General features: G+C 37.7%; 1 protein-coding gene across 23 annotated transcripts in view; it reads left to right on the top strand.

The window, feature by feature from the left end:
- MPDZ (multiple PDZ domain crumbs cell polarity complex component) overlaps positions 1-27,897 on the top strand; it is a 239,809-nt gene that overhangs the window by 191,772 nt on the left and 20,140 nt on the right. For 7 of the 23 annotated variants that reach the window (XM_067041492.1, XM_067041491.1, XM_067041490.1 and 4 more), the window contains 12 exons: positions 5,832-6,009; positions 8,835-8,945; positions 13,413-13,511; positions 14,264-14,335; positions 16,614-16,776; positions 18,562-18,758; positions 19,881-19,972; positions 20,178-20,268; positions 22,637-22,717; positions 25,886-25,978; positions 26,068-26,142; positions 27,282-27,456. In XM_067041492.1, the coding sequence (XP_066897593.1) occupies positions 5,832-6,009; positions 8,835-8,945; positions 13,413-13,511; positions 14,264-14,335; positions 16,614-16,776; positions 18,562-18,758; positions 19,881-19,972; positions 20,178-20,268; positions 22,637-22,717; positions 25,886-25,978; positions 26,068-26,142; positions 27,282-27,456 (1,427 nt within the window). The remainder of the gene's footprint in view (positions 1-5,831; positions 6,010-8,834; positions 8,946-13,412; positions 13,512-14,263; positions 14,336-16,613; positions 16,777-18,561; positions 18,759-19,880; positions 19,973-20,177; positions 20,269-22,636; positions 22,718-25,885; positions 25,979-26,067; positions 26,143-27,281; positions 27,457-27,897) is intronic. The other 16 variants (XM_067041494.1, XM_067041508.1, XM_067041501.1 and 13 more) reach the window with 7 other exon arrangements.

Below are 27,897 nucleotides of genomic sequence, written 5' to 3' on the forward strand. Positions count from 1 at the left end.
CTAAACAGATCTAAAAGTGACCATCACAAAGGTGCCTTTTACATAGTAAATACTTAATATTTATTCTACAATGAAGAAATAAAATTCTTGAGAGAGAAAAATTTCTACTCTGCATCTGTGTAGTACAGTTTGATGAGTTTCCTTGCTCACCAATGATCTTGAGGCTACAGCCATCACATGTAAACATTCTCTAGGTCAAATCCTGTTTAAAGTATAGGAAACCTTTTATGTTGCTTTCACGAAAGACAGTAAGCATTTTCGGCCATCTAAAATGACTTTTTGGGGCTTCCCTGGTGGCGCAGTGGTTGAGAATCCGCCTGCGGATGCAGGGGACACGGGTTCGTGCCCTGGTCCAGGAAGATCCCACATGCCATGCAGTGGCTGGGCCTGTGAGCCGTGGCCGCTGGGCCTGTGCATCCGGAGCCTGTGCTCCGCAATGGGAGAGGCCACAGCAGTGAGAGGCCTGCGTACCACCACCAAAGAAAAAAAAAACAAATGAAATGACTTTTTGGTATGAATTTTTAAAAAACTGCTTAAAAAGACTGCTTAGAGAAATAAAGGTCTTTCTACATTATTACCCACATTGAGAATATAAGTGGTAGATCTGTGGCAGAAAAAATATTATAAGATACTAAGTTTCCTGTTTATTTGAAGAAAGAGGCAGAAGTAAGTTAGATAGAATTATAAATATTAGATGAAATTATATATCTATCTTTATATATGTATATGTACACACAGTGGAATGTTACTACTCAGCCATAAAAATAATGAAATTCTGCCATTTGCAGCAACATGGATGGACCTAGAGAATATTATGCTTAGTGAAATAAATCAGATAGAGAAAGACAAATACTGTATCACTTACATGTGGGATCTAAAAATTAAAACAAACAAATGTATATGCAAAACAGAAACAGACTAACAGATATAGAAAACAAACTAGTGGTTACCAAAGGGGAGAGGGAAGGCTGCAGGGACAAATTAGGGGTAAGAGATTAAGAGATATAAACTACTGTATATAAAATAGGTAAGCAACAAGGATATACTATATAGCACAGGGAATTATAGCCATTATCTTGTAATAACTTTTAATGGAGTATAATCTGTAAAGATACTCAATCACTATGCTGTACCCCTGACATTAATATATGTGAAATCAACTGTACTTCACTTAAGAAACATTTTTGAAATAATAATTAAATTTTTAATTTAAAAATAAAAATAGATAATAGAACCTTTTAAATTTGGGGGAAAATTCAATATCATAATGCATGTAAAGTCCTTAGTACAGTGCCCAGTACAGAGTGAGCACTCCGTCAGTGTCGGTCTTATCAGCATCTTCATCATCATTACTCATAACAAAGAAAATAAAGCGTTGAACACAGGAATCATTATGAAATTTTCTTATGAGAAGGGTATAACTTATGGACCAGAAGATTTTTATACTTTTATCCTCAATTTTAGCCTTCACGTCAGCCTAAGAGGTGTCTCTAAAGGCAGTAACTAATTTACAGAGAGGATATATCTGGAGCTTCCATAAAGCTTAAAGAAGATGCTCTGCCCTCCCTAACCTACATAGAAGCACTAAGGTGTTTTGGGGGAAAAGTTCATAGAAGTTCATGAGGAGGCTTACCAAAATAGCCAGAGCTTTTAGTAAATGAGGAACAAGTATTATGAATATGCTTTACAACATTGGAAACCTGCTAGGACATTTTTTCATGCAGTCAAGAAGAATTTATTTTGTGTGGAAATAGAGAATACTTTTTAGCAAAGTGTAAATTTTAAGATTGTAAATAATCCGTGTTACACTTTTGTGTGATTTTCATGTACAGGATTGTATCATACTGTATGTATCATTTTCCAGCTTACTTACTCTTCTCTCAAACCAATGTCTTGGAGATCTGTCATGTTGATACTTAGATATCTAATTCGTTCAGTTTATTTGTTGCAGTGCATTTCAGTATATGAATATACCACAGTTTATTCTCATTGATATTTGAGTAGTTAATTATTATTATAATAATTCTGCACAGTAAATATATCTTATTTTCTTATATGTATGGATGAGAATTTATCTAGGTATATATCCCAAAGTGGAATTGCTGGCTCATAGATTTAACTGTATTATTTACTGGAAGTTGTCAAATTGCTTTTTAAATTGACTATACCAATTTTTACTTTTATTTCCAATATATAAGAGTTTCCTTTATCCCACATCTTTGTTCCCACATCATATGATCATTTAAAAACTGTTTTTGTCAACCTGATGGGTAGAAAATGGTGTAATCTTAGTAAACAATGTATAAGCATAACAAGATTGAGGTGCTGGGGTACACATTTGCTCATTTGTTGTATGAATTGAATATTATACCGTGTTGACATTACTTCAGTAATCATAACTATAATCATCATAATAAGAGTAATCAGAGATTTATTGATTGCTTAGTATGTCCCAAAGCTTTGTTTTGCACGTTACACGTATTCATGAATGTAATCCTCACAGGAGCTCTCTGTTGTCGAGACTCTTGTTGGCTCCGTTTCCCAGCTGAGGAAAGTAAGAGAGAGACTAATGAAGTTGCAGAGGGTCACACAGTTGTTAAGGAGCAGAAGGGCAGGACTTGAGCCCAGGAGCTCTTGGTTCTAAGTTCAAGCAGCCTGGCCTTAGAGCTCTGTTTTACCTTTGCTTTTCTGAATTTCACTCTTTTTTAAACCTGTGTTCTCCAGAAAGGCTGCTGTTTTTCTGTAAAACCAGCTCGGCACATGTTCTGTAAAATTTTTCTTTTATAGGTCTCTTTCTTTCCACGGAATGTTTACCATGTTCTGTTCCGTGAATCCTGAGTCTGGTTCCTCAGTGCTGGGGTCCTTTTGGCAGCTCTGTCTTTGGTTATCTGCTCTGATGTTTTGAGGAGTTAGAGCCTTTCCTCTAAGGAGTGGATCTGAAACCACTTTGCTGTCTGTGCCACATCCTGAGGAGGCACAAGGCACTGATACCCAAAGGCTGTTTAACCTCTCTGTGCCTCTTCCCTTTGTAAACTGGGGCTGACAAGAGTATCCACCTCATAGGAGTGATCTGAGAATTAAATCAAAGTGTATGGAACTCACTTAGAGAACAACTCTGAGCACATGATAAGCCCTTAATAAGTGTTTGCTGCTGCTGCTCTTTTTCATATTCAGGGAATCATAAGAGCCACTCTCTAGTTTACACCAACCACAAAGAGCCCTAGGAGACATTTTCTTTCATTCTTTTATTTTTTTTTACATTTTTAAAAGAAGAGTGAGGAAGCCCCATCTTTGTATTTTGGATTCTTAAATATTAAACACAATGGCTAACTCTTCTGACTTTAGTACTTTGCCATTTTACCTTAGGAAATGGAAGAAGTTGGTTCTTGTCTTTCCCAGAATTCCTAGAATGAAAGAAAATGATGAATAGGATTTTAACTAGTTTAAGCTATTCTCACAGATTTGTTAAGATCAAGAGTCATGGTGAGATCCTTTTAGACTAAACAGTAGATCTCTAGGATCTTAGATTTCTAATAAAGAAAAAAGTTCTGACCAAAGAAAGTGTGGGTTTCATCATCTACCTTCATGTGACCAGTTGCCTACCCTCTCACTCCACCTGTAGTGCTCTTTTTTCCCCAGTCTTTTCTTATTTACTTTTTTTCTTACTTACTTTTCTTACTGTCACCTCCCTCATTGCACAGGAGTCCTACCTCCATCCTTTTGTTTCCTCTGGGAGCACCTCAAATGTCAAGTTTGAGGGCATGCTGGACCATGCTTTCTTCATTTATCTGATGTCCAGTGTCAGCTGACTCCCTTCCTGCAGCTGGGAGTAGACTGCACAGTCTCATTACCTATCTCAGAGCTTTCTACTCAGTATCTCTGTTTGCTTCCAGTCACCTGAGCTGCTCCTTCATCTTGGCCAAACACCTCGCTGCAAATCACCTTATTCTTATATCCTGCCTTTTCAAAAGACATGTATTTACAATTCATCCATAGCTCTGACAGCTATTTGCAATTATCAGATAAGAGTTCATGTGGTTATTATGTGGGTAGAGGAAGTACATTCAGGACACAGGCAGTAGCAAGCGCCATGGCCCCAAATGGGAGAGCATGTCTGATGAACCTAAGGAACAGCAAGATGATGTTGTAGCTGGGTTGGAGAGAGGAAAGTGGAGAGCTGTGAGGGTTGTATTTAGAAGGTGGTGATGGGATCAGGTCACGGAGGATCTTGTTAGCGCTGCTAACAAGAACTGCTCTTCTTGCACTGACTGTTAGTTTCTGGATCTGCATTGGCAAGACAGACTTCTACAGAGGTAGGCTTCTGATACAGTGCATGCAGAAATGTTCTCTCTCTTGATTGGGTTGCTAAGCTTAGAAGGTACCATCTGTTTGAGGGTAGCTGAATTTTTTGATGTCTGCAGTATTAGAGCTTTTGGAAAATGGTCCTTTTACATTCATCGGTGCCCCAGCCTGGAGTATGAGTCCAATATTAACTTGTAACAAATCAGCTTCAGAAATACATTAGTATTTATCAGACCCTATAAAACACATAATTGGAAGAGTATTTAAAATGATCTTGTTTTACTACTGGTAAAACCTTAATAAATTGAGCAAATAATATTTGCAAAAATTAACATACATAACATTTTATTCCTTTGAATTAAAAAAGTGTGTTTACTATTATCATTTTTGAATCATTTTTTAGTGTGTTAGGTCAGTGGCATTAAGTGTGTTCACATTGCTCTGTAGCCGTCACCACCATCCATCTCCAGAACTTTCTTTGTCTTGCAAAATTGAAACTCTGTACCCATTAAATAGTAACTCCATCCCCCACCCCATGCATCTTCTAGCAACTACCATTCTGTTATGTCTCTATGGATTTAACTACTCTAGGTATATCATATAAGTGGAATCATATAGGATTTGTCCTTTATTTCACTTAGCTAGCTTATTTCATTTAGTATAATGTTCTCAAAGTTAATCTATGTCCTAGCATGTGTCAGAATTTCCTTCCTTTTTAAGGCTGAATAATGTTACTTTGTATTTATATACTGGTTTGTTTATTCATTCATCTGTCCATGGACACTTGGGTTGCTTCTACCTTTCGGCTGTTGTGAATAATATTTCTATGAACATGGCTGTACACATGTTTTCAAGACCTTGCTTTGAATTCTTTTGGGTATATACCCAGAAATGAAATTGCCGGATCATATGGTAATTCTATTTTTAATTTTTTGAGGAACTTCCATACTTTTTTCCATAGCAGCTGCAACATTTCACATCACTACCAACAGTGTACAAGGGTTCTAATTTCTCCATAATTTCTACAATTTTTCCCTGCCAACACTTATTTTCTGGGTTTCTTTTTTTTTTTTTGATAGCCATCCTACTGAGTGTGAGGTGGTATTTCATAGTAGTTTTGATTTACCTAATGTTAGTGATGTTGAGCGTCTTTTCATGTGCTTATGGGACATTTGTATATCATCCCTAGAGAAATATCTAGTCAAGTCCTTTGCCCAGTTTTTGATCTGTTTGTTTTCTTTTGTTGTTGAGTTTTAGGGGTTCTCTAGATATTCTGGATATTCATCCCTTATTAGATATGTGGTTTGCAAATATTTTTCCCATTTTGTGGATTGCCATTTTACTCTTTTGATAGTACTTCTTGATGAACAAAAGCTTTTACTTTTATTGAAGTCCGGTTTGTCTGTTTTTGCATTTGTTGCCTGTGCCTTTGGTGTCATAGCCAAGAAATCACCGCCAAACCCAATATTATGAGGCTTTCCCCCTATACTTTCTTACGAGAGTTTAAAATCTCATTTATTTTTTTATAGGGTTGAACTTTGGCGAGAACCAAGCAAATCCTTGGGCATCAGCATTGTTGGTGGACGAGGGATGGGGAGTCGTCTGAGCAACGGTGAAGTGATGAGGGGCATTTTCATCAAACATGTTCTTGAAGATAGTCCAGCTGGCAAAAATGGAACCTTGAAACCTGGAGATAGAATAGTAGAGGTACCCTCCAGTGAGCTTTCTGTGCTAAAATTATTCACCTGGGCCACCCTCTTTACCAAGGGAGTCATCATCTTTACACTGACCCAACATTAGAGTAAAATGTGTTTGCTGTTAAAGCATTTCTTTCTTATTTGTTTGTTTTTGTCCATAATTTTTCTCTTCAGCATATGATGACAGATTATATATCTCGATGTAGAGATGGGTGTTTGGGGGTATAATCAACTGTTTAAATAAACATTGGCACTAAGATAAAATAATTAAGTTCGGTTTAAAGAACAAAGCTAATTTCTTGGGGAAATCATTGAATCGTTTAAAAGTATATGTACACGCACAGAATGTGTACATCATAATTAATCCCTTAAATGAGATTTTATTTAGAGAAATACTTAAATGTTGTTGGATGAGATTTTTTAAAGTGAGTCTTTTTGGTAGTTTTTATGCTAAGATCCTGATTGCCTTTTATATAAATGTCTCCCCCACCACCCCTGCCAATCCAAGCGTGGCTTTTCCTCCATCTCAGTGCTGTGCCCATTCCCCATTCATCACTAAGGTCTGTGTGTGTGTGTGTGTGTGTGTGTGTGTGTGTGTGCGCGCGCGCGCACACACATGTGAGTTGGTACGTACACACATGTGTACACATGTATGAGTACTTCGTTATGTGTGAGAGAGAAGCGTTTGGTCAAACTGTACCTAATCCTTTAATTGAAAGCTAAGTTTAATATTTTAAATTAACTCTTCTCTCAAGAGTCATTCATCATTTACTCAATAAATATTCCTGGAGAAGCTGTTGCATTCTAGGTGCTGTAATAGGCTCTGGGCATCCCACAGTGAATAAAACACTGTGCCTGCCTGTCAAGTGGGACAGACTTGACAATGATCAGGTCACTTCAGAACAGTGTGATGAATTATTTGATCAGCATAAGCATAGTTTTAGTTTAGGTTTGAGGAAGGTGTAGCTGACCCAGGTTTGCTGAGTTGTCAGGATTTAGAGAGAAGACTAAAAGAGACAACTTCCAAATAGAAACCGACTACTTTGTTATTATAACAACCATTATTTTTACTTTGTACAAGTGATTGTCTCTCATTTTCTAAATCCATATAACTTAGACACTAAAATGCCTTAATTGTGTAGAAGAAGGTTATACATATCAGTCACAACTTTGAAATGAACATTCTGGGCATTGATCTATTTATTCCTTTATTGATTGTCTTTGAGAGTTGAAGAAGGAAGAAGATTGAGACTTGAGAGAAAGCTCAAGTCTGGTGTTTTGGTTTTTTTTCTTCTGACCATTTATATGGAAGAATGATGGGCTTTTTTTTCTCTCTTCCTGCATCTTTACTTTTCATTAGATGATACCTTAGCCCCCTGTTAAAGGATTCTTTTTTAGTTATAGTACTACATAAAACTTCTAATTTAAGACTATCACAAGGCAGTTTATTTTATAGGTACTTCACTATTGAATACCTTTGACCTAAGTAGAAAAAAGAAAGAAATGTTTATAAATTATTTCAAGAAAAGATTAATCATAGTTTGCACCAAAATGTTTGTTTCAGTGTATTACGAGAGTTAAAACATCCCTTTCAAATTGAAAAGAAAGGATTTTTGCGTGTGGTAAAATACCGCTAAGCAACAGTTTGTTGAATGTTGTTACGTGCAGGGGCTTTTTTCTGTAAATAAGAAGCCTTAGGCCTCTGTAATCCTGGGGATTCTAGAACATGTCTCTGATAAGAGTTTCTGAAAATGTATGTAAGTTAGAGACCCGAGAAGTATTCCATTCTAAGTATAGAGTTCTTTGGACTTGAGCAAAGATATTTAATGTCCTGTTAAATTTTCCCACTAATGGAATATATAGTAAACATAAATACTTTTATTTTACAAAAAGTTAGAAGCCATTTTAAATATGCACTGAAAGAGATGTTGTTATTTCATCTAAGTATCAACATGAGGGAAGTTTTTAATTAAATATAGTATATAATTCTTTTAAAGGTGATAATGTTCTATGCAGAGATCTAATAATTTTCTTTTTCAGAATTATGTCTACTCTGATTTTTCTATTTTGTTGTATATACCATTCTCTGGTAATTGGAAATGATAAAATTATACCAGTGTCCTATAGTTTTCTGGCAGGATTAGCATTTGGCCTTTCAAACTATTTTCCTTCCTGTTCATATAGTGCATAAGCTGAGCTGATCATCACCCAGGCAAGCCATGGTCAATAAAAAGTTACAAAATAACTTTCACTTTCAAGCTATTTATATAAGAATTACTAACAGATAAGCACAATTTCTTGGCTTCCAGCTCCTACCACGTCTACTGCAAAGATTCTTTTGCCAAACTAACCTTACCATAACCTGAGTTTTCTGAACATCAGAATTTTGTTTTTAACTTCAAGCTTCCCTGTACAGAGAGAAATACACAAAGCCTCACACACCCACTTCCCAAACCACTCTGTAATGAATTGGAAGAAAATTTGCACAGTGACGTTCATGATGAAACCAGTGCTGCTAGGCAGTTCCCTTATATTATTTCTTTAATGATGCTGATTTATTAATTTAAAGGAACAACTGGGCAGTGTAAGGGAAGCAGAAGCAGAGCCTTCATTCTAATTGATTATTATTTCAGTTGATTATGTGTCCAAAACAAGGGACCACAAGTCTGCTGGACAAATGAAAAGTTCTGGAGCCTCATAAGTTCTCTCAATTATTTTTGAATCTGAAACAGAATTTTTAGGAGACTCACCCAGGATCCTCAAAACTCCAGATCGACAAATTGTTCTGTTGTTCTGTAGCTTCTTGAAATGTTAAGCTGAGGCCTTCCATTGCAGGTGGATGGCATGGACCTCAGAGATGCAAGCCATGAACAAGCTGTGGAAGCCATTCGGAAAGCAGGCAACCCTGTAGTCTTTATGGTACAGAGCATTATAAACAGACCAAGGGTAAGCAAACACAAAGGGCAAGGTAGGCATATCCAAACAGTATTCAACTTGGAATCTAATGTATCCAGGGCCAAGTTGTTTCTAGGACCCGAGATCGAGTCTTGAAATCTCAGGAGACTTTTTAGAAGTTTATTTTTCTTTTTTTTCTTTTTTTTTTTTCCCCATTGAGTTGTCCTGGAAATCCCTTCTACCATGTTTAACAGACACTTGAAGCCTGTTAAAAACACACAAATAGGATTCATTGGTGGCCCATAGGCATCTAGATGGATAATTATTAGTGTTCACTATAGTCATAAAATATTTAAGTTGTTAAGAGGGATGTGATGGAGTCATTCAGGTTGATAGTCTGTGACATCAAGTCCCTTAGAAGCCAGAGAGATTTCATTTTCTTTATAAATTTATTCTCTGGACAGAATTTCCAGTTTATGCAATCTCATGATTTCCTGTGCATGATCGTTAATGTATTTGTCTATCCCAGTGAACATTAACTTTCCACATGATGGATTTTGTTTAAGCTGTATGTTTATATCTAGTGATTTCATACCTGCTGTTTCCCAGCCATCATCACTGACTGTATAGCTCTCATTACCGTATAGCCCCTGGTGGACAGAGACCTACTAATGCATTTTACCATCAGTTGTCACAGGTGAAATGGCTTTAAAAAATGTTTTAGAGATTCTAAGCACATTCAGTGAATGTTGTTTATGAAGATACTAAGTGAAGCTTTGTGTATTCGATGTGTTGAAAATTACGAAGATGAAAATTATGCCAAGAGTTTAAAACTGATTTTTTTCTATTTCTTCTTTATGCCTCAGTGAAAAAAATATTTTCCTGTGCAGCAGCTCTTAAATATTTTGGGGCCACATACCCCTTAGAAAGTTCTTCACATTTATTGCAAAGTTTGCATAGCATTTCAGGAGTTTCCTAGATGTCCTGAGGCTCATAGAGAATTTCCACTTCTGGATTTAAGAACCCCTGTCATACTGAATCTCTTTGAAATACCTCCTTATTAGCTCTTAGGGTTTGTTGTATTTAGAAAGAAAATGTTATTAACACATGTGAGGGAAGTGAAAAGAATCATCTAAAACTTAAAATATGTAATTTTATATATAATACATTTAATTTTAATTCTTAAAATTAAAAATTTAAGATAGCAATGCTCAAATGAACAGGTTTTTAGATGAGATCAGTAAAAGGAACTTGTCAATATTCTGTGCCCTGGGAAACAAAGTGACCAGATTTATCCTATTGGTTTTTCCTTTTGTTGTCAAGACAGGTGTAGCTCTGGTCTGAGTTCACTGTAAGAAATGAAATAGTAGTTCTTAATGTAAGCAGTTATCTTCACATCTGCAGTTTTTAATCATTCAGTTGTTGATTGTTAGGTGATAATTATCCATTCAGATGAGAAAATCTGCCAAATGGTGGGGCTGTATCATCCTGCATTCTTTTCAGATGCTATTCAGTTTGTTTAAATAACTACAGATCTTTCTACATTTGTTGTGTTAAACATAGACACAGTATGATAATGTTGGTAAATGGCTGTTTAAGTTAAGTTAAAGCTATTTTTTGTGTGTGTGTGGGTTTTATTCCTTTTTTTATTTTTAATTTCCAACTTTTATATCATTTAGGACAATACTATAAACTGCTGAATAGGATTCTCAGATTACTTTTGAAAAAACTACAAACATTTCTTTCAATGCCAGTCACATTTTCTAATGCACTAGGAAGATATTTTTCTCATGCACCTGGAAAATACTCCTATTTTATTATCTAAGGTATAATGAAGCCTGATTTATAGCAATTATTCCAGAATAAATCTTGCTTAGAATGACATGTGTAGTCAAATGATATGTGACAGGGTTTAGGACATGGTACCCTGAAATACGACACCTTGGCGTATTGAATATTTAAACTGAAGTTATTTGAGAAAAGGCAGGTGCTGGAAAGACTCTGACCTCCCCCTTCTCTGCTGAAGCAGGTCATAAGACTCTCCTGAGAGATCTTAAGGAAAGGAGCATCCTTATCTCCAGAGGAGGAGGAATCAGAATGAACAGGCCTTGCTAAGTTTCCCCCAGTTAACTACACTTAGCTCGTGCTGTTTTGTCCTATCATATTTTCTGTAACTTTCTACTCTTCATAAGACCTCCTATAAAAACACTCAGACTTAATCATTTCTTCTGGTCTTCGTTTCCTTATGAAGACCCCGTGTCATGCAAAACTTACATTAAATCAGTATACATACTTTTCTCTCGTTAATTTGTTTTTCGTTACAGAGGTCCAGTCAAGAATCTACGACAGGTAGAGGAAAGATATTTTTCCTCCTCTACATACATATTTTGCTTTGGGAAATTAGAATTAATTTTGCATTTAAGATGAGATCTACTTTGTTTTTAATGATTTACTTCCCTATGAAAATAATCATGTCTCCAGGAATCTAAAGGAAAAAAATTACACATACATAAGAGTCTCTTGATGGGAAACGTTTTATTTGTGGATATAATAAAGCTTCAAGAAAAACTTGTACATAGACTGAAAAGCCAGTCAGTCTCTTTGGCTCTTAAACTGTTCGAGAATTAGCACTTCCCAGAACTAGCCCTGCTAATTCCACCAGTATGACACTTCAAACTCAGTCTGACCACATTGTCGCATTAAAGGGTGGGTCCCACTAATATGGGCCAGAGGATGATTTTGCCTTCCCTGTGCTTCTTTTTAGTTAATAAGGTTTCTGTTTTCATCAGCCCTTAGAACTATAAACACAAGTTTCATCACTGATTTTTTAATAAGAGATATAGTCTGTTTCTATAAATCCTTCCCTAATAATAGAGTGATCTACTATTTCATTTGCTGTGCTCATCCTGTACTTTTATACTCTCCTATCAGGGCCAAATTCTAATCCTTAAGAGCTGCAAGTTGAAATAACAAAAAGCAAAGCCAAACAAAAAAACCAGAGCTCTTTTAAAAAATTCCATTTCTTTCCATTATTATTTTGATTTATATTGTTCTACAGAATTATAAAGGAAATGTAAAACCTGACAATTCCATGTATGAGGATTAGAAATAATCTACTTTCCATAGCATTGAGTTACTTTGCCTAGGATGTGTTTTTAATCTCTGCCTAGTCATTTCTTCCACCTTAATAAATGGTCATGTTTTTTTGGCATTTGTGATCTTCTCTTTTGTAAAGCAGGAGTTTGACATTTTAAACTGAAAAGCAGAGAGAAAGTTGAGATGAGCAGAAATGTCAGTGTGCCCATTTCTTTTACCCATCTTCCTTCTGTAGGAAAAACATTGCAAGAAGAGCAGATTGAAAGGGTGATGTGGCATAAGCTTTAGTGCAAGTGTATTGAGTGAGGATAGTCTTTGTAGAGTGTTCTCTCATACAGGGTGGTGTCACATGACAACCTCTCCCTACTCTTGATGCTTGCCAGTAGGGCTTTTTTATAGAGAGAAGTAACACAAACATTTAGTTAGAGCCAAAATGAATTTTAAATGTCTGCAATTTCCCCTGAAAGATATAGTCAATAAAAGAAAAAGATAGCAGTGTGAAAAAAGAAAAGAATTTATTGTGCTAAGGAAATTACTTTTCTTTTTTACTATGAAAATGCTACATTCTCTCTGGCAGTCATCCTGCCTGTAATACGTATATTCAGCTCCAGTAGTCCAAGCTCAGAGCGTATCACAGGCGAGCCACAAAACCTGTGTGAACACTGAAGGCAGGACCTCAGAAATTACCCGAAGCCTCATAAATTCCCCAGTAATATGGGAACCTCTATAGGAAATTTATATATATATACACGCATATATATATGTTCCTAGCTCCACAAAAAGTGTGCAGAAATAGAGAACACCACTGTACAGCCGGTCATTTCTTTAAAAATTGTTGATTTCATTTTTTTAAATTAAAGAATACCGTTGAGTGAAGCAAACTTATTATCTAGTCAAGGTATGAAAAGTTTTCTTACTGGGAAACAAGATAACAGAATACTGAAGGTTACCAATGGACTAGCGGACAGATGTCTAATTTGCACTCTGCAACAGATAGACTCTTTTTTCTTTGTATTACCAAAACATAATTTGCTTTTAAATGTAAAGAAAACCTTTTATGGTTTCAGTTTTGAAGCATGTTTATTTATATGCATGGAACATGTGTTAATATAAGTGGGTGAAATATATGTGCTTCTCTGTCGGTGATAGTGAAGACACTCAGTGAAAACAAAAGAAATTTGGGATCAGTTTGACAGACTTGATTCCTGTGTGTTTTGTGGCCAGATTTAGATTTGAGTGTGGATTCAGGCTGCTAGAGGTAAACTCTGAGTTCTAGACTGTTTGATAAGATGTTATTAATTATGAGATCTGACAGGATCTAGTGTCGCACAATTATTTAAATCAGCAATTGCTTTGTCCTTATAAATGAGTTGTTTTAAGTACATTTCTTTTGCGCTCAGCGCCTCTTATGTTTCCTTTTAGAAATCCCCTTTGCCTTCCTTGCCGCACAACCTTTACCCTAAGTACAAGTTCAGCAGCACTAACCCATTTGCTGATTCTCTACAGTTCAACGCTGACAAGGTTGGATAATGACCATTGTCTTGCCATTGCCTTTTGCCAATGTTTTGTTCTTTGTTGCTACTGTGCCTTTGTCCCAGTTCAGTGTTTACTAAATTTGGGCAAGGATTAAAAAAAAAAAAAAAAAAAAAGACAAAAAACTGTGTGTTTGGAGTGGGCATGCAGATCCTTTCTTAAGCACATTTTCTTGCCAGAACCTATTCATTTTTATAGCTGAAATTACATGGCCCTTCTGAAGAGTAAGGGAGAATCGTGAGTCCAATGCCTTTCCTATATTTTGGTGTGAGTTGAATTTTCAGATACATAAATTTTTGTTAGTTGCCAAATATATGAGCTCCTTTCACACAGAATTTCTTTAAAAACCTTGTATTGGTTTAAATCCTTCTCAGACTTATACAAGGTAGTCCTAAAAGCTCTTCTGTTAGTTAATCACTCCATACATAATTGTGTATATGCAGGAGTTTGTTGAATATTCATAAAGTATGTCCGTGTAAATGCTTTATGAGGAAACATGGAACTGTTTCAACATTTGTAAATCTATACTTGGATATTCTCATATTCTGATGAAATTATAAATCCAAAATTGAAACAAAAACTTACAAGAACTTGTATACTGTAATTTGATCGTGAAAGGAAGAAAGCTGTTAATTTTTTTCAGGAAGCATTTTATGAATATTCATTAGATTTTTCATGTTATTGTAATATGGATAACCAAAGATGCTATATCTGAAGGAATATGTTTTCTGTTACTGTAGGCATTACAGAATTCAAGTAGAGTTCTCTTCCGTTGTTCCCCAACTAACCCTTTTGCTCCCACACCATTTAAGGTTTGTCTTAGTGTGAAATTTTCACAAGTAAGTGGGTGTGTTACAGTGTGCTGTGTGTGTACGTTATACTTGTGTGCATACATGGCATGGAGTGATTTCAAGTACACTTTGCATTTTTGCCAATGAAGGCTAAATGGTCTTTGTTAAAGAGTTGTATTTTTACTGGTAAATTTTAAGAAGTGTCAACAGCAAGCTAAATTACATGATCTCAGTAAGAATGAGAGTATCAGGGATAATAAAATAGAACACCTAATTGCCCCTTTAGTAAATGTAGGCTTGTATTGGCTTTATGATTGATCAGTTATGTTAGGGCACCATTTGAGTTCACTCACCGTACAAAAATGTTCTGCCTAAGTAAGATCCTGAATAGTTTTTAGACAAGCAGGTTTTGTTTGTTTGTTTGTTTTTAAGGAAGATAACAGCTCAGAAAAGTTATGCAGAGAGTACGATCTATAAAATATGCATCCATAAATTTATTAAAATTATGACAAGTTTATATTAGATTTTGTTCCACTTTTTAAAAGTTAAATGGGCTTAATTCATGCTTTCTCACATTTTCCATTGTTAGAGAGGTAAATTTTAAAAAATCTTTTAACAAGAAAAATTCTAAATTACATGCTCCTTCCTATCCTAATATGTTTAATGAACCTCCTTTGGATCAAATGAAGTTTTTTATTTGTTTGCTTATATTTATTTGTACGTTGCTAATTTGAGAGTTTTATGGCACAACACTTGGGAGGATAACAAGGATTCTGTTTCCACTAGTAATTTTTGTCTGTTTGGCCAATGGTATGTAAACCAAACATTTTAATGCAGCAGATTCTGTGACTTGAAAATCTGTTGCCCCTAAGTGTCTATCAATCAGCTCACCTGTGCTTTGCTGGAAAAATAGTAATTCATGTTTGCTAGGATCATTTTTGGGGTAGCTTAGCATCCGAAGTGTTTTCTGAATCATCAAAGAAAGATCACATTCAGTGCCCTATAGTTTCATTTTTAGGTATATTTTGATTCTTGACACTAATTATTCTTAAGTATTCGTGCATGCCTGTCATTTAGTGCTCTAAGAAATATTTCTTAGTCACAATCTTTTTCCAGATATACACATATAAAGCAAAATGAGGTATATCAGAGGGATTTTTATATAGAAAAAAAAAAAAGGTAAAACAAAGAAGAAAGGAAAAATGTATGTTCAAGGCATCAGGGACAGCCTGACCGCAATGTTGGAACTTCAGCTGGTATCTCTGACCCTTGAGTTACGTACTCTCTGTCTTACTGTAGAAATTGGAGGAGACAACATGATATAATGGAAAGTGCATTGGATTAGGTTAAGAATTAAGCAAAAAGAAGTCTAGTTTCACTGGGTGATTCTGAACAAAATCTTTCACATCTCACAGCCTTGGGTTATTAATCTGCAAAATGACTAAATGAATAAAATGACTTAAGGGCCTTTCTGACTCTAATATTCTGCTTGATAATCTATAATATAAAAATTTGATCAACTGTGTTTCAGTTAAAGAAAAAAAGAACCTGGTGATACCAAGTCCTTTTTTTTTTTTTTTGAAATAAGACTTGTAGCCCTAAGTGATAGCAAATATACCAGCCAAACTTTGGGTTTGTATGAAGTATTCAACCCTGTTTTCCCGTTTTCCTTTAGGGCTACGTTGGTAAGAGGCCAGTGGTTTTGTCCCTTGAAACCAGCCCCCCTGAGATCTGAATTTGTGTGCTCTTTGCTAACAAACTGTCTCCCTGGTAGATGAACCCTGCATGTGCAATGCTCATTTTCATGAATTTGTTACAAGTCATTTTGAGAGAGGATTCAGGTAGAAATAAAAAATTCTTGATATATATTCTCACTAAAAGCTTTGAACTGCTTTGCTTGGTTATATAATTAACTTCATTAATTTTTTTCTAGTTTCTTGGAAGCCTTTTCTAGACCCACAAAACTTTGCCCAGATAACTTTCGAATGAGAGTATTTTTTCCAAAAAAGCAAGTTTGTACAAATTTTCATCTTAAGTTATTTAAACCTTTAATTCTTCACCTTAAAATACCATATAACCATTTAATGGATTGTGCTCTGAAAATACTATTTTGTTTAGTGTATTTAAACTTTACCTGAATCCTTTCTACCATTTTTTATATATGTATATTTTCCCATTATTTAATATGTGAGATATTTTAAAGCTACTCTTTTGTTTTTTGACATTGCAGACTTATTTCTTTTCATTGAGTCTTCCTTCCTTAGACTGCATACCCACTGCATTCTTCTTGTTCCCACAGGCTCCCAGTCAGTCAGAATCTGAGCCAGAAAAGGCTCCGCTGTGCAGTGTGCCTCCGCCCCCTCCTCCAGCATTTGCAGAAATGAGCGAGGATCATGCACAGTCATCAGCAAGTGAAATCTCAATAGATGTGGACAAAGAGGATGAGTTTGGTTACAGCTGGAGTAAGTTGTCTTTTTGAAATGCATTGACTTATAAGAGGTATTAAGGTAGCTCTGGGTTTCTCAAGGCTTATGTCCTGGATTAATAAGTACATTTCACCTTCAGTTATACATGCTGCAATTTTGTGTGGAAAAAACTGCTGTTCGTTATACTTGAATACAGCACACATTCCTGAGGCATGAAATCATGTTCTTCCCTTTTTTAAATCTGCATCCCTATTCAAGCCCACTTTGCCATTTGTATGAGAGTTAAAAAGGACAGGGCACTCTCTCAGAAGCTGTACTGGATGAGCCATCTCTTGGTCTCGAACAAGTCATCACCCATCTCTAGGCCTCATATTCCTCACTGTAAAATCTATTTGTTGTTGCTGGTAGAACAGCCTTGATTTTTGGTATTTTTTGTACTAAGATGGTAACATAGTATAATTGTTGAGATAAAAACTTGGGAAATTTGGGAAGTTGTTTAACTGCCTCTCAGTTTCAACCTGGTGATATCCCCCTTTTAAAAATTCAGTTCCTACATTCCCTGTTGCTAACAGTGAATTAGATAATGTTTGAGGAGCCATAATGATGCATAGGAAGCATTCAAAGGCAGCTGTTATTAGGATCATGGGTGTGTCTCCGTTTCCTAAGGAAATAAGCCATTTTACAGGGAAATGTTAAACATTAAGCTCAAAGTTATGTGTCAGTGCTTTAAAAAGTTTCATTTAAAACTGTAATTATTTCTTTTAAGAATGCTATGGTATATGCTTTTAGGAAGTACAGAGTACAAATTTGTGCTGCCAGATTCAAGAAGGAATCAGAAAACGGCAATTTATGAAATTGATGCAGTTAAGAATCAACATAGAATGCATGACATTAGCCAAATAGTAACGTTTTCTAAGAAATGATTTGTCAAGTTTGCAGTTTTCTCAGTATTGTTCTAATGAAATTAGAATGTTTTGCTAATGCATCAAGGTGGCCAGAATGTACTCTGAGGAAAACATCAAATGGAATGTTCATATATTGCCATGTTACAGCCACCCCAAAATTTAATGGCTTAAGAAAACAAGTTATTACTAATCTGTCAAGGTGCTGTGGTTGACCGGGCTCAGCTGGGCTGGACCTCCAAGATGGCTCACTCACGTGCCTGGTGATTAGTGTTTACCACTGGCTGGTTGTTCATCTGGGCCTGGGGCACCTACCTGCGGCCTTTCCCTCTCAGATTAAAGAATAAACTCTACCTCTTGAACATGTGGGATGTGAGGTATGAAAGGTCTCATTTAGTGACAGCACGTGCATCAGTGTGTGTGGCCTGATGGCTCTGTGCAATAAGAAAACGCATCTCCTTTATTCTGGATCTTTCTACCGAGCACCATCCAACATGATGTGACATGACGTGTAGATTTTCCTGTGGGAGAAGAGCTTCCACTGACCAGTAAAGACAAGTCCTCTGGATGTTCTGTTCTCTGCAAATGATAAAGTAACTTTCTGTTTTAATTACAGTCTTTTGAGAGTTTGTTAATGTGGATCACTTCTTTGGGTCTGATCACCCCAGGTTAACTGATTAATCAGATACTGTACTCTGCATCCAGGGTGCAGAGAAATTCCTCAAAGTTTGGGTGCTCCAGGAAACCAGTCTTGATGCCCAGGCTGCCAGTCTATTTAGCGTTTTCTTAACTGCCAAGGATTACATTTTGGTACAAATAATGCCCTTAAGATGCCATTCTAAATAACCTTCCATAGTAAAGCGTTTGGCTGTGAATTAGCTCTTACTATCTGTGGGTTTTTTGTTCTTGTTGTGTGTAGAAAATATCAGAGAGCGTTATGGAACCCTAACAGGCGAGCTACATATGATTGAACTGGAGAAGGGTCGTAGTGGTTTGGGTCTGAGTCTTGCTGGGAACAAAGACCGGTCCAGGATGAGTGTTTTTATAGTGGGGATTGATCCAAATGGAGCAGCTGGGAAAGATGGTCGATTGCAGATTGCAGATGAGCTTCTAGAGGTAAGTTCTTATGGAAAGCGCTGAATTTACTCTCGCTGAATTGGTGCAGTGGAACCATCAGTTTCCAGAAAGTCCACCTGGGTCTCATATGGTGACTGAGGAAACTACCGCTTCTCTAATAAAATAGATACATTGCAGCAAATTTGGCTCTAGACCAAATCTCTACTAACCACAGCCCATGTTCCCATTAACTTCCATTAAAAGGTTGTGACTATATAGCACCAGAAACAATTTTTGCCCCAAGACAGTAATAAAGATCGCACTTCAAAAACATTTTTTGTATGCTGCATTTTTTTATTAGGAGCTTTTGAAAAAACCAAATGGCCAATCATGCCCTCCCTGGCAATGAGACTGATCCCCTAGGAACCTTCTAGGAGTTGAATCCCTAATGGTAGATGTGATGGGGGTGGGGGGTGGCGGAGTCAGATTTGAGGCTAAATAACACACACAGTAATTCAGCCCACCAAGCAAGATAAACTTGTGGACCATACTTTACAGTATTAGAATTGTGTTTGCCTGATTTGTTCGTCCTCGCCTCCTGTAGGCTGGGATACATGTGTCTTTACGCTGCTTGAACCATGCCTCGTGTGTTTCCCTGTTGGCTAGGAAGGCTCAGTCAGCAGTGGCTAAATGACAGGATGATTGGCAGTTTCCATTAGGTACACTGTGCTGCTTAAGCACATTTTGCTGCCTAAACCCTGAATCCCCTGGCACTGCTTCTCCCAGTGGCCTATTCCCAGGCCTTGAGTTCTGAGAGTAATTAGGAGCCCTGACAGTCAGGGCCTTCCCAGGATGATCTGTGTGGGTCACAGGGGCTTCCACTGGGCCCTTGCTTGGTACAAAGCACTCTAGAAGCTTGTCGCCTGCCTGAATACTGTCCTGTAGTCATTCCGAGTTGTGCCTCTTTAGTCTCTGGAGATCAGACTACATGCATGTTATTTTAATGTTGGCTTTAAACACGAGCTTTTCTTTTCTCACCATCAAAGTCAGGTTCATTTTCTAGGAAGAAAAATATATGTAATATTTTAAAGGGAGAAACAAATGTGCTTTTCATTAGATAGGATGATCAAAATTTGTGAAATTAAAATTCTAGGTTCAGTTAATGATATTTATTTCTCATAGATCAATGGTCAAATTTTATATGGAAGAAGTCATCAGAATGCTTCATCAATCATCAAATGTGCCCCTTCTAAAGTAAAAATCATTTTTATCAGGTGAGCATTTTTTTCTGGTTTATTAAATAATTTTCCTTTGCCTTTCAATTCTGAATTCTTTTGAATGAAAATAAAACATATATAAATGTGTGAGTGTTGTAGTTCCAGGTCCCAGAATTTTCTCTAATAATCTGAGTCTTCAAGCTAAAGAATGAAAATCATATGAATGCTCATGATACGATAGGTCAGTGCTTTTTTCCTTTAGAAGTAAAGATGCAGTGAGTCAGATGGCCGTATGTCCTGGGCATACAGTGGAACCTTTGCCTGCTACCTCAGAGAATCTTCAAAATAAGGAGGTATGTAGCTTATGCTTGTTTTTCTGGGAAGATTTGCTTGATACGCCACTTATTAATTCAGCTAACAATTATAGAACTCTTGCAGGGATATAAAAGATAAGTAAGTCATAGCCTTGACACCCAAGATGTTTATACCCTAGTATAAGAAACACTCATGTAGGGCTTCCCTGGTGGCGCAGTGGTTGAGAGTCCGCCTGCCAATGCAGGGGACACGGGTTTGTGCCCCGGTCCAGGAGGATCCCACATGCCGCAGAGCGGCTGGGCCCGTGAGCCATGGCCGCTGAGCCTGCGCATCCGGAGCCTGTGCTCCACAACGGGAGAGGCCACAACAGTGAAAGGCCCAAGTACTGCAAAAAAAAAAAAAAAAGAAAGAAAGAAAAAGAAAAAACACTCATGTAAATAAGCACACCGCTTACATGAAGCCTACTAGTAGAGTCTGCAAAGGGAATAATGAAGGTAGAAAAGGAGTTGACAATTTTACCTCTGGAGGGAAAACGAGAGTAAGACTTCATAGGAGAGGTTACACATGAAGTGTGTATTGGAAGTAGATGACTTGGGGGCCATAAACATTGCAGGCAGAGCACTTGGATTGAGGACTGGCCTGGACGCTCTGGCAGATGAAGAGAATTGATAACTGCAGAGTGTTACTAACAGTGGGAGGCAGGGAATGGGTAGGGTCGGATCATGGGGATCAGGGTGCAGAGTTTGTCTTTGAGGCCATGTCTTTGCAAATTCAAAGAACGAAAATTATATTTTTAAAAACTTCTCTGGAAATGGTGCAGAGAAAAATCACAGGTTGCAGGGCAGAGAAGTTAAGTTAAAGGAAGTAAGAACATTATTGGAGTAGCTCAGAGGATAGATAATGAGGGCCTGAACGAATGCAGAAAAAAAAAGAGAAGAAGGAGTGGTTTTGTGAGATATTTAGGACCCAAATTGACATTACTTCATCCCTAACTAAATATACTCAGTGAAGAAAAAATGACTGATTGAGAATCTGTTTACCCAACAAATATTTGTTGAGTATCTGTCTGCCTTGTGATAGGTTCTGTGTTTGGGGCTGAGAAGAAACTGGTGAATGATACAGATAAGAGGTATAAGGCTTCCAGATATCCAACTTAGTGACTCGATAGATGGCTAACTTTCACTAAAATAAAAAAGAGAAGCAGATATTTGTAAAAAAAAAAAGAAAAAGAAAAAGTAGAGAACATTCTCTCTGAGGCAGGTTAGGAATGAAGTGCCTGTAGGAAAGCCTGGTAGGGGTGTCCCTGGAGATGTCTGGTGTAGAGTTTAGAGATGAATCCCCATAGATGCCGACTTGGGAGCCATGGGAGCTGAGGCTCTGGCCTATGGAGGACATTTAGAGAAGAAGAGGGCCCAGGTCAGAAATGTGTAATGTCAACAGTGAGGAGGAATGCTGACAAAAGAGAGGTCAGAGATGAAGAAGAACCAGGCCGGCATGTTGCACAGGAGCTGAGGGGAGAGAGCCCCATTGAGAAATGTTATATTCCACAGCCTTGGATACTGCAGGGAGCTCAAGTGAGAAGGTGAATAGAGTTCTTTGGATGTCCCAATTAGGAGATGATTAGTTATTTTGAGAAAGCAAATGTTGGATAAGAAATTAGGAAAGACGAGGCAGTGGCTAGAGGGTGATAAAAAATTGAGTTTTTGGTGGGAGTTTTGTTCTGATTTGGAGATGCATTGGATACATGCTTAGAATGAGTAAAAGGAGATAGGAGAGAGAGAAAAGCTTAAAATTAGAAGAATCATGATAACTATCAGTGGGAAAAGGCATAGAAATGGAAACGCTCTTCCCTAAATTAATATCTATACATTGGGTTTTTCTGTACATAAGATGCAGAAATCATGCCTCATGCTGGTGAGCTAACTCACTGATCATAATGGTGAACTGAGTCAAGTGGTTTTTCAAGATTATAAGGGAGAAAATTTTATTTTCATATGAATTGTACCAAATATGTCCCTTAAGAAAATGGATTTTAGTAATTTTCAGGTAAAACATTTAATAGCTCCTCAGTACACTTGATGACTAGCACAGTAAAGCATAGTGAATGATGCCTCTGCTGGTGCTTGCACCATTTGGAGCTGGGTTGTTGTTAGATAGCACTGCGGAGTAAACCCAGGCAGTCTTGAGGAGCACCTTGTGTCTTTGTGCTCCAAAATAATTGCTGTGTAATCACACCTTATTCGTATTTTAAAGAGAATATAATGTTCATAAATGTCATGAAATAATAAAATAGTAATAAGGAATTACAGCATATGAAATAATTTTGTTTAAGTAGCCCCTGTATTTAAACAAACAAAACTACATAACACTCAGTTGCCTATTTTGTCATTTCTTTCCCTCTGTCAGGCTGAACCGAGTGTTACTACTTCCGATGCAGCTGTGGACCTCAGTTCATTTCCAAACGTGCAACATCTGGAGCTTCCCAAGGTAAATCTGCTTTGAATTGGAGTGAAATGATGTGACTTCCTGGACACTGGTGTTTTAATTCACTGGTTCTCAAAACTGGGCTCCAGACCAGCCGCATCAGCATCAGCATCACCTGAGAGCTTGTTAGAACTACAGGTGTGGGGGCCCACCCTGACCTCCTGAATGAGTAACTTTGGGGGGGTGCGCCCACATCTTGTGTTTTAACAATAAGCCTTCTCTGTGATGCCAATGTGCACTAAAGTTTGAGAACCACTGTGCTAACTGATACTTGGGCAGGGACCCAGCTTTTCCTGCCTTTATGATTATCCCAAGGTATGACATTTAGTGATCTCTCTTTTGATTTATTTACCCAAGGACCTGCTATGGAGGAAATAAAAAGAATAAAGAAACGGAAGTGATAATCTTTGTCCTTCTTGAAACCAAAGCTCAAATAACTAGAAGTCTCACCGATAGGCATCCCTGAGGTATTTGCTTTTGCAAAGATCTGAGCCTTAGGTTCAAGTGACCACTTTAAAGAAGTGGTTTGTTGAACAGATGTTGAATGGCACCTGTAAATGTTTTCAAGTGCTGCAGGCTCATGCTGGAATGCAGGTGGGCAGTGGATGAACAGAATAGAAGCAGAAAGAGTAGAGACATGCTCAGGGAAGAGGAGAGGAAGGGAGGAGGTAGGGTGGTGGGATAGAGGGATTGAACATGAAATGCTGCAGCAGAAAGGGGTGCTTCCTCTGTGACTCCCCAGCTCCAAGGCAGCCAGGACAGCAGAGGCAGTCTGTCTGGATTGAATCTTTGTTTCATCAGGTCCAGACTTCACACATTGTGTGGTCTTGCTTTGACTCCATTTTCTTTTTTTTTTTTTTTTTTTTGCGGTACTCGGGCAGAGGCTGTGGCCTCTCCCGTTACAGAGCACAGGCTCCAGACACACAGGCTCAGCGGCCATGGCTCACGGGCCCAGCCGCTCGGCGGCATGTGGGATCCTCCCGGACCGGGGCACAAACCCATGTCCCCTGCATCGGCAGACGGACTCTCAACCACTGCACCACCAAGGAAGCCCTGCCTCCATTTTCTTACCTGTAAATTGGAGATGATAGTATTACCTCTGATAGTATTGTAATTATAAAGATTAAGTGAGTTGTTTATAAAGTGGTGGGCATAAAGCCTGGCATGTGATCAGATTTTGTTAAGCATTTAGTGGAAAAAAGTACTGTGACTCTTCTTGGTTTGATTTCTTTTTAAAAAAATAAATAACTCCACAAAAATGGATTGCTCTGGTCTTATCATATACGTTTAAGAAAAGTCATCGTGGGCAGTTTGTGTTGTGGGTAGAGGGAAAATAAGTTATTAAAGCTTTTTCTGTCAAGAAGTCCATACACTTCCATTCAAGAATCCCTCATTCTATTGCCATTTAAGAGAGAGTCGTTTGAGGCAGCAGGGGGAGAGGGGACTGGATATTCTAATGGAAGTCTCTGAGTTTGTATAAAGGAGTACGATGAGAATGGATGTTAGGTAAACAACCAGCAAATGCTGTCTGTACTTAGTAAAGTACTTTTCTGACTACAGTTAAGTGAATAGACAATAATAGAATCAAATCTCAGAATTGAGTACATACAGTCATGGTAGATATAGAGTATTACTTATTCAAACGAATATTTATTTGTGGTAGTAGGAAAGAGCATTGGTTTGGAGTGTCCCAAATAGAGGGTAGCTCAGTTTTTTACATCTGGCATCAGCATTGAGACTTTTCAGTCTCGTTGCACGTTGACCTTCTATTCACTGTGCCTGATTCTTTGACCACTAGATCAGAGTTCGGGGTTTCAAAATGCTGGCAAGTTTAGACACTTTATCTGAAGTCAATTTGATTATATCCTGTAGAGTTATAAGTAGAAGGAACGTGTGTGTGTGATAACAATACTTTTGCATAGTGTATCAGGCTTTTAAGCCTTTTCTTACTACACTTGATCCTCACAGCAAACTTGTAGTTGGCAAGAATTATTTTCCCTTTTTTTGGAGATAAGAAAATTGAGGTTAAGAGATGTTAGGTAACGTATCCAGATTTCTAGAGCTAGCCAGAAAGGAAATTACAGCCTGAGCTCTGCTTTCCCTGGAAGTGTGTGATTTTCTCTGTATTATACACATGAAAAGAGCAGTGGCAGAGCGGATGCACAGAGGCAGTCGGAAAGTCATCAAGCATTAGTCAGCATTGCAAAGCCATGGTGTTGATAATCTTTACAATGATGGTGAAGCCTTATCTCACTGTTGTGATCTTAAATGTCTGGTGGCAACCTTGGCTCTCATGTATACATTTCAGAGAAACCATGGTGAGATTCCCTTTTCTCTCTTTTGCTTTCCATCTCCCTAGGTGCAAACTATAATGAGAAAGGTTGCTAGCTCTAACCAGAATGAAATGTGTGAAACCCTATGGTAATTTTGTTCACGTAAACGTTAAGAAAAGGTAAAACCCAGTGTTACGGAACACTTGGTTTTCATTTTAAAAAGTATGGAAAATATAGACAAAAGTAGGTGTAGCTCTTCTAGCTTTGGCAGGTTTTCAGTGCAGGTCTTTGGGTTCAGAGTTGAGAGAATTTTCACTCTGCACCACATCAGAACACGAGTATTTGAAGTAAACAGTCTGGGTATTCAGCCCCAGAACGGACAGAGCATAAGCAGTCATGGCAGTCTGTCTGCTCAAGGAGGAAGGACAGCAGGAAGGGATGAAGGGGCCAGTGTTAGCGGTTCTCTCTAAGCTGTAGGCCAGAAAGAGGAAGAAGGAGGATACTTTTTGGTGTTGACTCACTCAGTTAGCCAGTTACACAGAGCTAAATTCTCAGACGTTGTACCATCATTAAATTGTTGAATACATTTTAGTTCTCTAGATATTTTGTTAGAGTTGCTAGAGATATGTTACTGGTTATATATGCCAAAGATACTAGAGGCAGTGGACATATGGGAGGAGTGAAAACTTTGACTATTTGATGGAGGAGAATTTAATCCCATTCAAATAATTGAAAGTTTGCTTAAGAAAAGAAGAGATTTCTAACAGTGGATTTTAGAACAGTTTTCTAGCCCTTGGGTAAGAAGACAGTGTTCCAAAGTTTTGGTCACATACCTTTCCATTTGGATAAATTTAATCTGTTTCACATTTTCTGAGTGTTTCTGTTTTTGCTTCTCTAGGATCAGGGGGGTTTGGGCATTGCCATCAGTGAAGAAGATACACTCAGCGGGGTCATCATAAAGAGTCTCACAGAGCACGGTGCAGCAGCCAGGGTGAGGCTTCTCCCTTCTCACTCTCAGAAAATGGTGGGGAGGGAATTCTTTCTGTAAATTCACTCAAAATCTTCCATGTTTCCATCTAGGATGGACGGCTCAAAGTTGGAGATCAGATCTTGGCTGTAGATGATGAAGTTGTTGTTGGCTATACTGTTGAAAAGGTACTTTTCCAAAAGAAAGCAGGTGATACCATAAACTCATCCTTGGACGTGGCTAAACATATGTGTGTGGTGAGGGGGGAGGTCAGTCATAGGGAATCAGAGCTGTGTAGCTATATTAGACAGATATCTGCAAGGAAGAGAAGAGATTCTTTGGAGCTTATTTAATTTCTACTTTCTGTTTTCCAATTAAGATGATGTTAAGGTATTTTTTGTTACCTGATAAATTCAGGATTCAGTCAGCATTTTTGATAAATATCATTTCAGTTTTTCCTTAGGAACACTTGGAACTTCTAAACAAAGGTCAACTTAGTATTAAAACTAAAGGAATATTTTTTAATGGATGTTTGCTCCTATAAGATATCCACTATGTATTTTGCTTTATAAACAGATTTTAAAACTCAACCATTAAATGTATAACTTTTATTGGGGTTAAACAGTTATTTGTGCCTGAGTTTCTTTCTCCTCAAAAGTGATGTTAATACCGTACTTACTAGGCGTCTCACTTGAGGCCATGAAGTGCTAGGAAAAAAACCTTATTTTTCTTGAGATTTGGAGTGTCAGTGTTTCCATTTCTACATTGGCCAGCAAGATGCTTAAACCATTTTTAAATTCAGTTTTAATAATTGTATGGGTTTGATCCTTTAACTCATACGCGTATGTTCTAACTTTCCATTTGGCTTGATTGTTCTGTTGCATAGTGTTCCTTATCTTGCTTTTAACCTAAGTGTTTCCATATTATTAAAAATGTTTGTGTAAGCTGCTTCACATTCTCTGTAGAATCAGAAGTGGGTAAAGCACCCCATATGTCTTCAAAGGTTGTAAGAATCCAGAGAACTGGGCAGTATTAATTAGAAATGTAAAATGTTGAAAACCTGTTACTTATATAATGAAGAATATGGTCAGAACTAGACTTATGGTAGAAATTAACTGTGGCCTTAATCAATATCAGGGAATTGGAGAAACTAGAAAGGAACTGCAACCATTCTTTCTTGACCACTCAAGTCCTGACAGGGAAAGAATTTGCCTCTGACTCTTTTCTCAACCATAGATGCTTCTAGATTCCAGCTATAATAGTTGAAGTGTAAGTCTACTAATTTGCCTGTAAATTTTATTTCCCCTCTAAACCAACACCCTGCCAGTTTATTAGCCTTTTGAAGACAGCGAAGACAACAGTGAAACTGACCATTCGTGCTGAGAATCCAGATTCCCAGGCTGTTGCTTCAGCAACTGGTACAGCCAATGGAGAAAAAAAGAGCAGCCCCCAGTCTCTGATGATCCCACCGTCTGGCTCCCCGGAACCAGAGCCTATCCGAAGTAAGGGCTGGTCTCCTGCTAGTCCTGCGCGTATGACTCATTCAGACTCAGTATCGGGTCCCTGTTTGGGAGCCACCTGCCTGTATGTAGCCCACTGCTTGAGAGACCGTAGTCAGGGAGCCTGTTGGTGAAAGGGTGGTATAAAGAGAGGGGCTCCTGAAGCAAGAGCCCTGGACAATGAGGCAGGGGATCTGCCTGCTGTACGTTAACCATCCATAGAGCCTTGGGAAACCCATCCAGCCACTCTGAGGCTCAGCTTGCTCATCTCTGAGACAAGGGAATGGTGCTCTTTGCTCTCCAAGGATCTTTTGCTAAGGATATCTGTGGTTCCAGGTATCTTACTAATACATTAGATACACCATTTTGTACATTCCTTTTTTTATACTACTGAACAAGTAATTTAACTTCCCAAAGCTTCAGTATTCTCATTTTAAAAGGGAT

The sequence above is a fragment of the Kogia breviceps genome, chromosome 8 (assembly GCF_026419965.1).
Source record: "Kogia breviceps isolate mKogBre1 chromosome 8, mKogBre1 haplotype 1, whole genome shotgun sequence".
Taxonomy (NCBI): Eukaryota; Metazoa; Chordata; class Mammalia; order Artiodactyla; family Physeteridae; genus Kogia; species Kogia breviceps.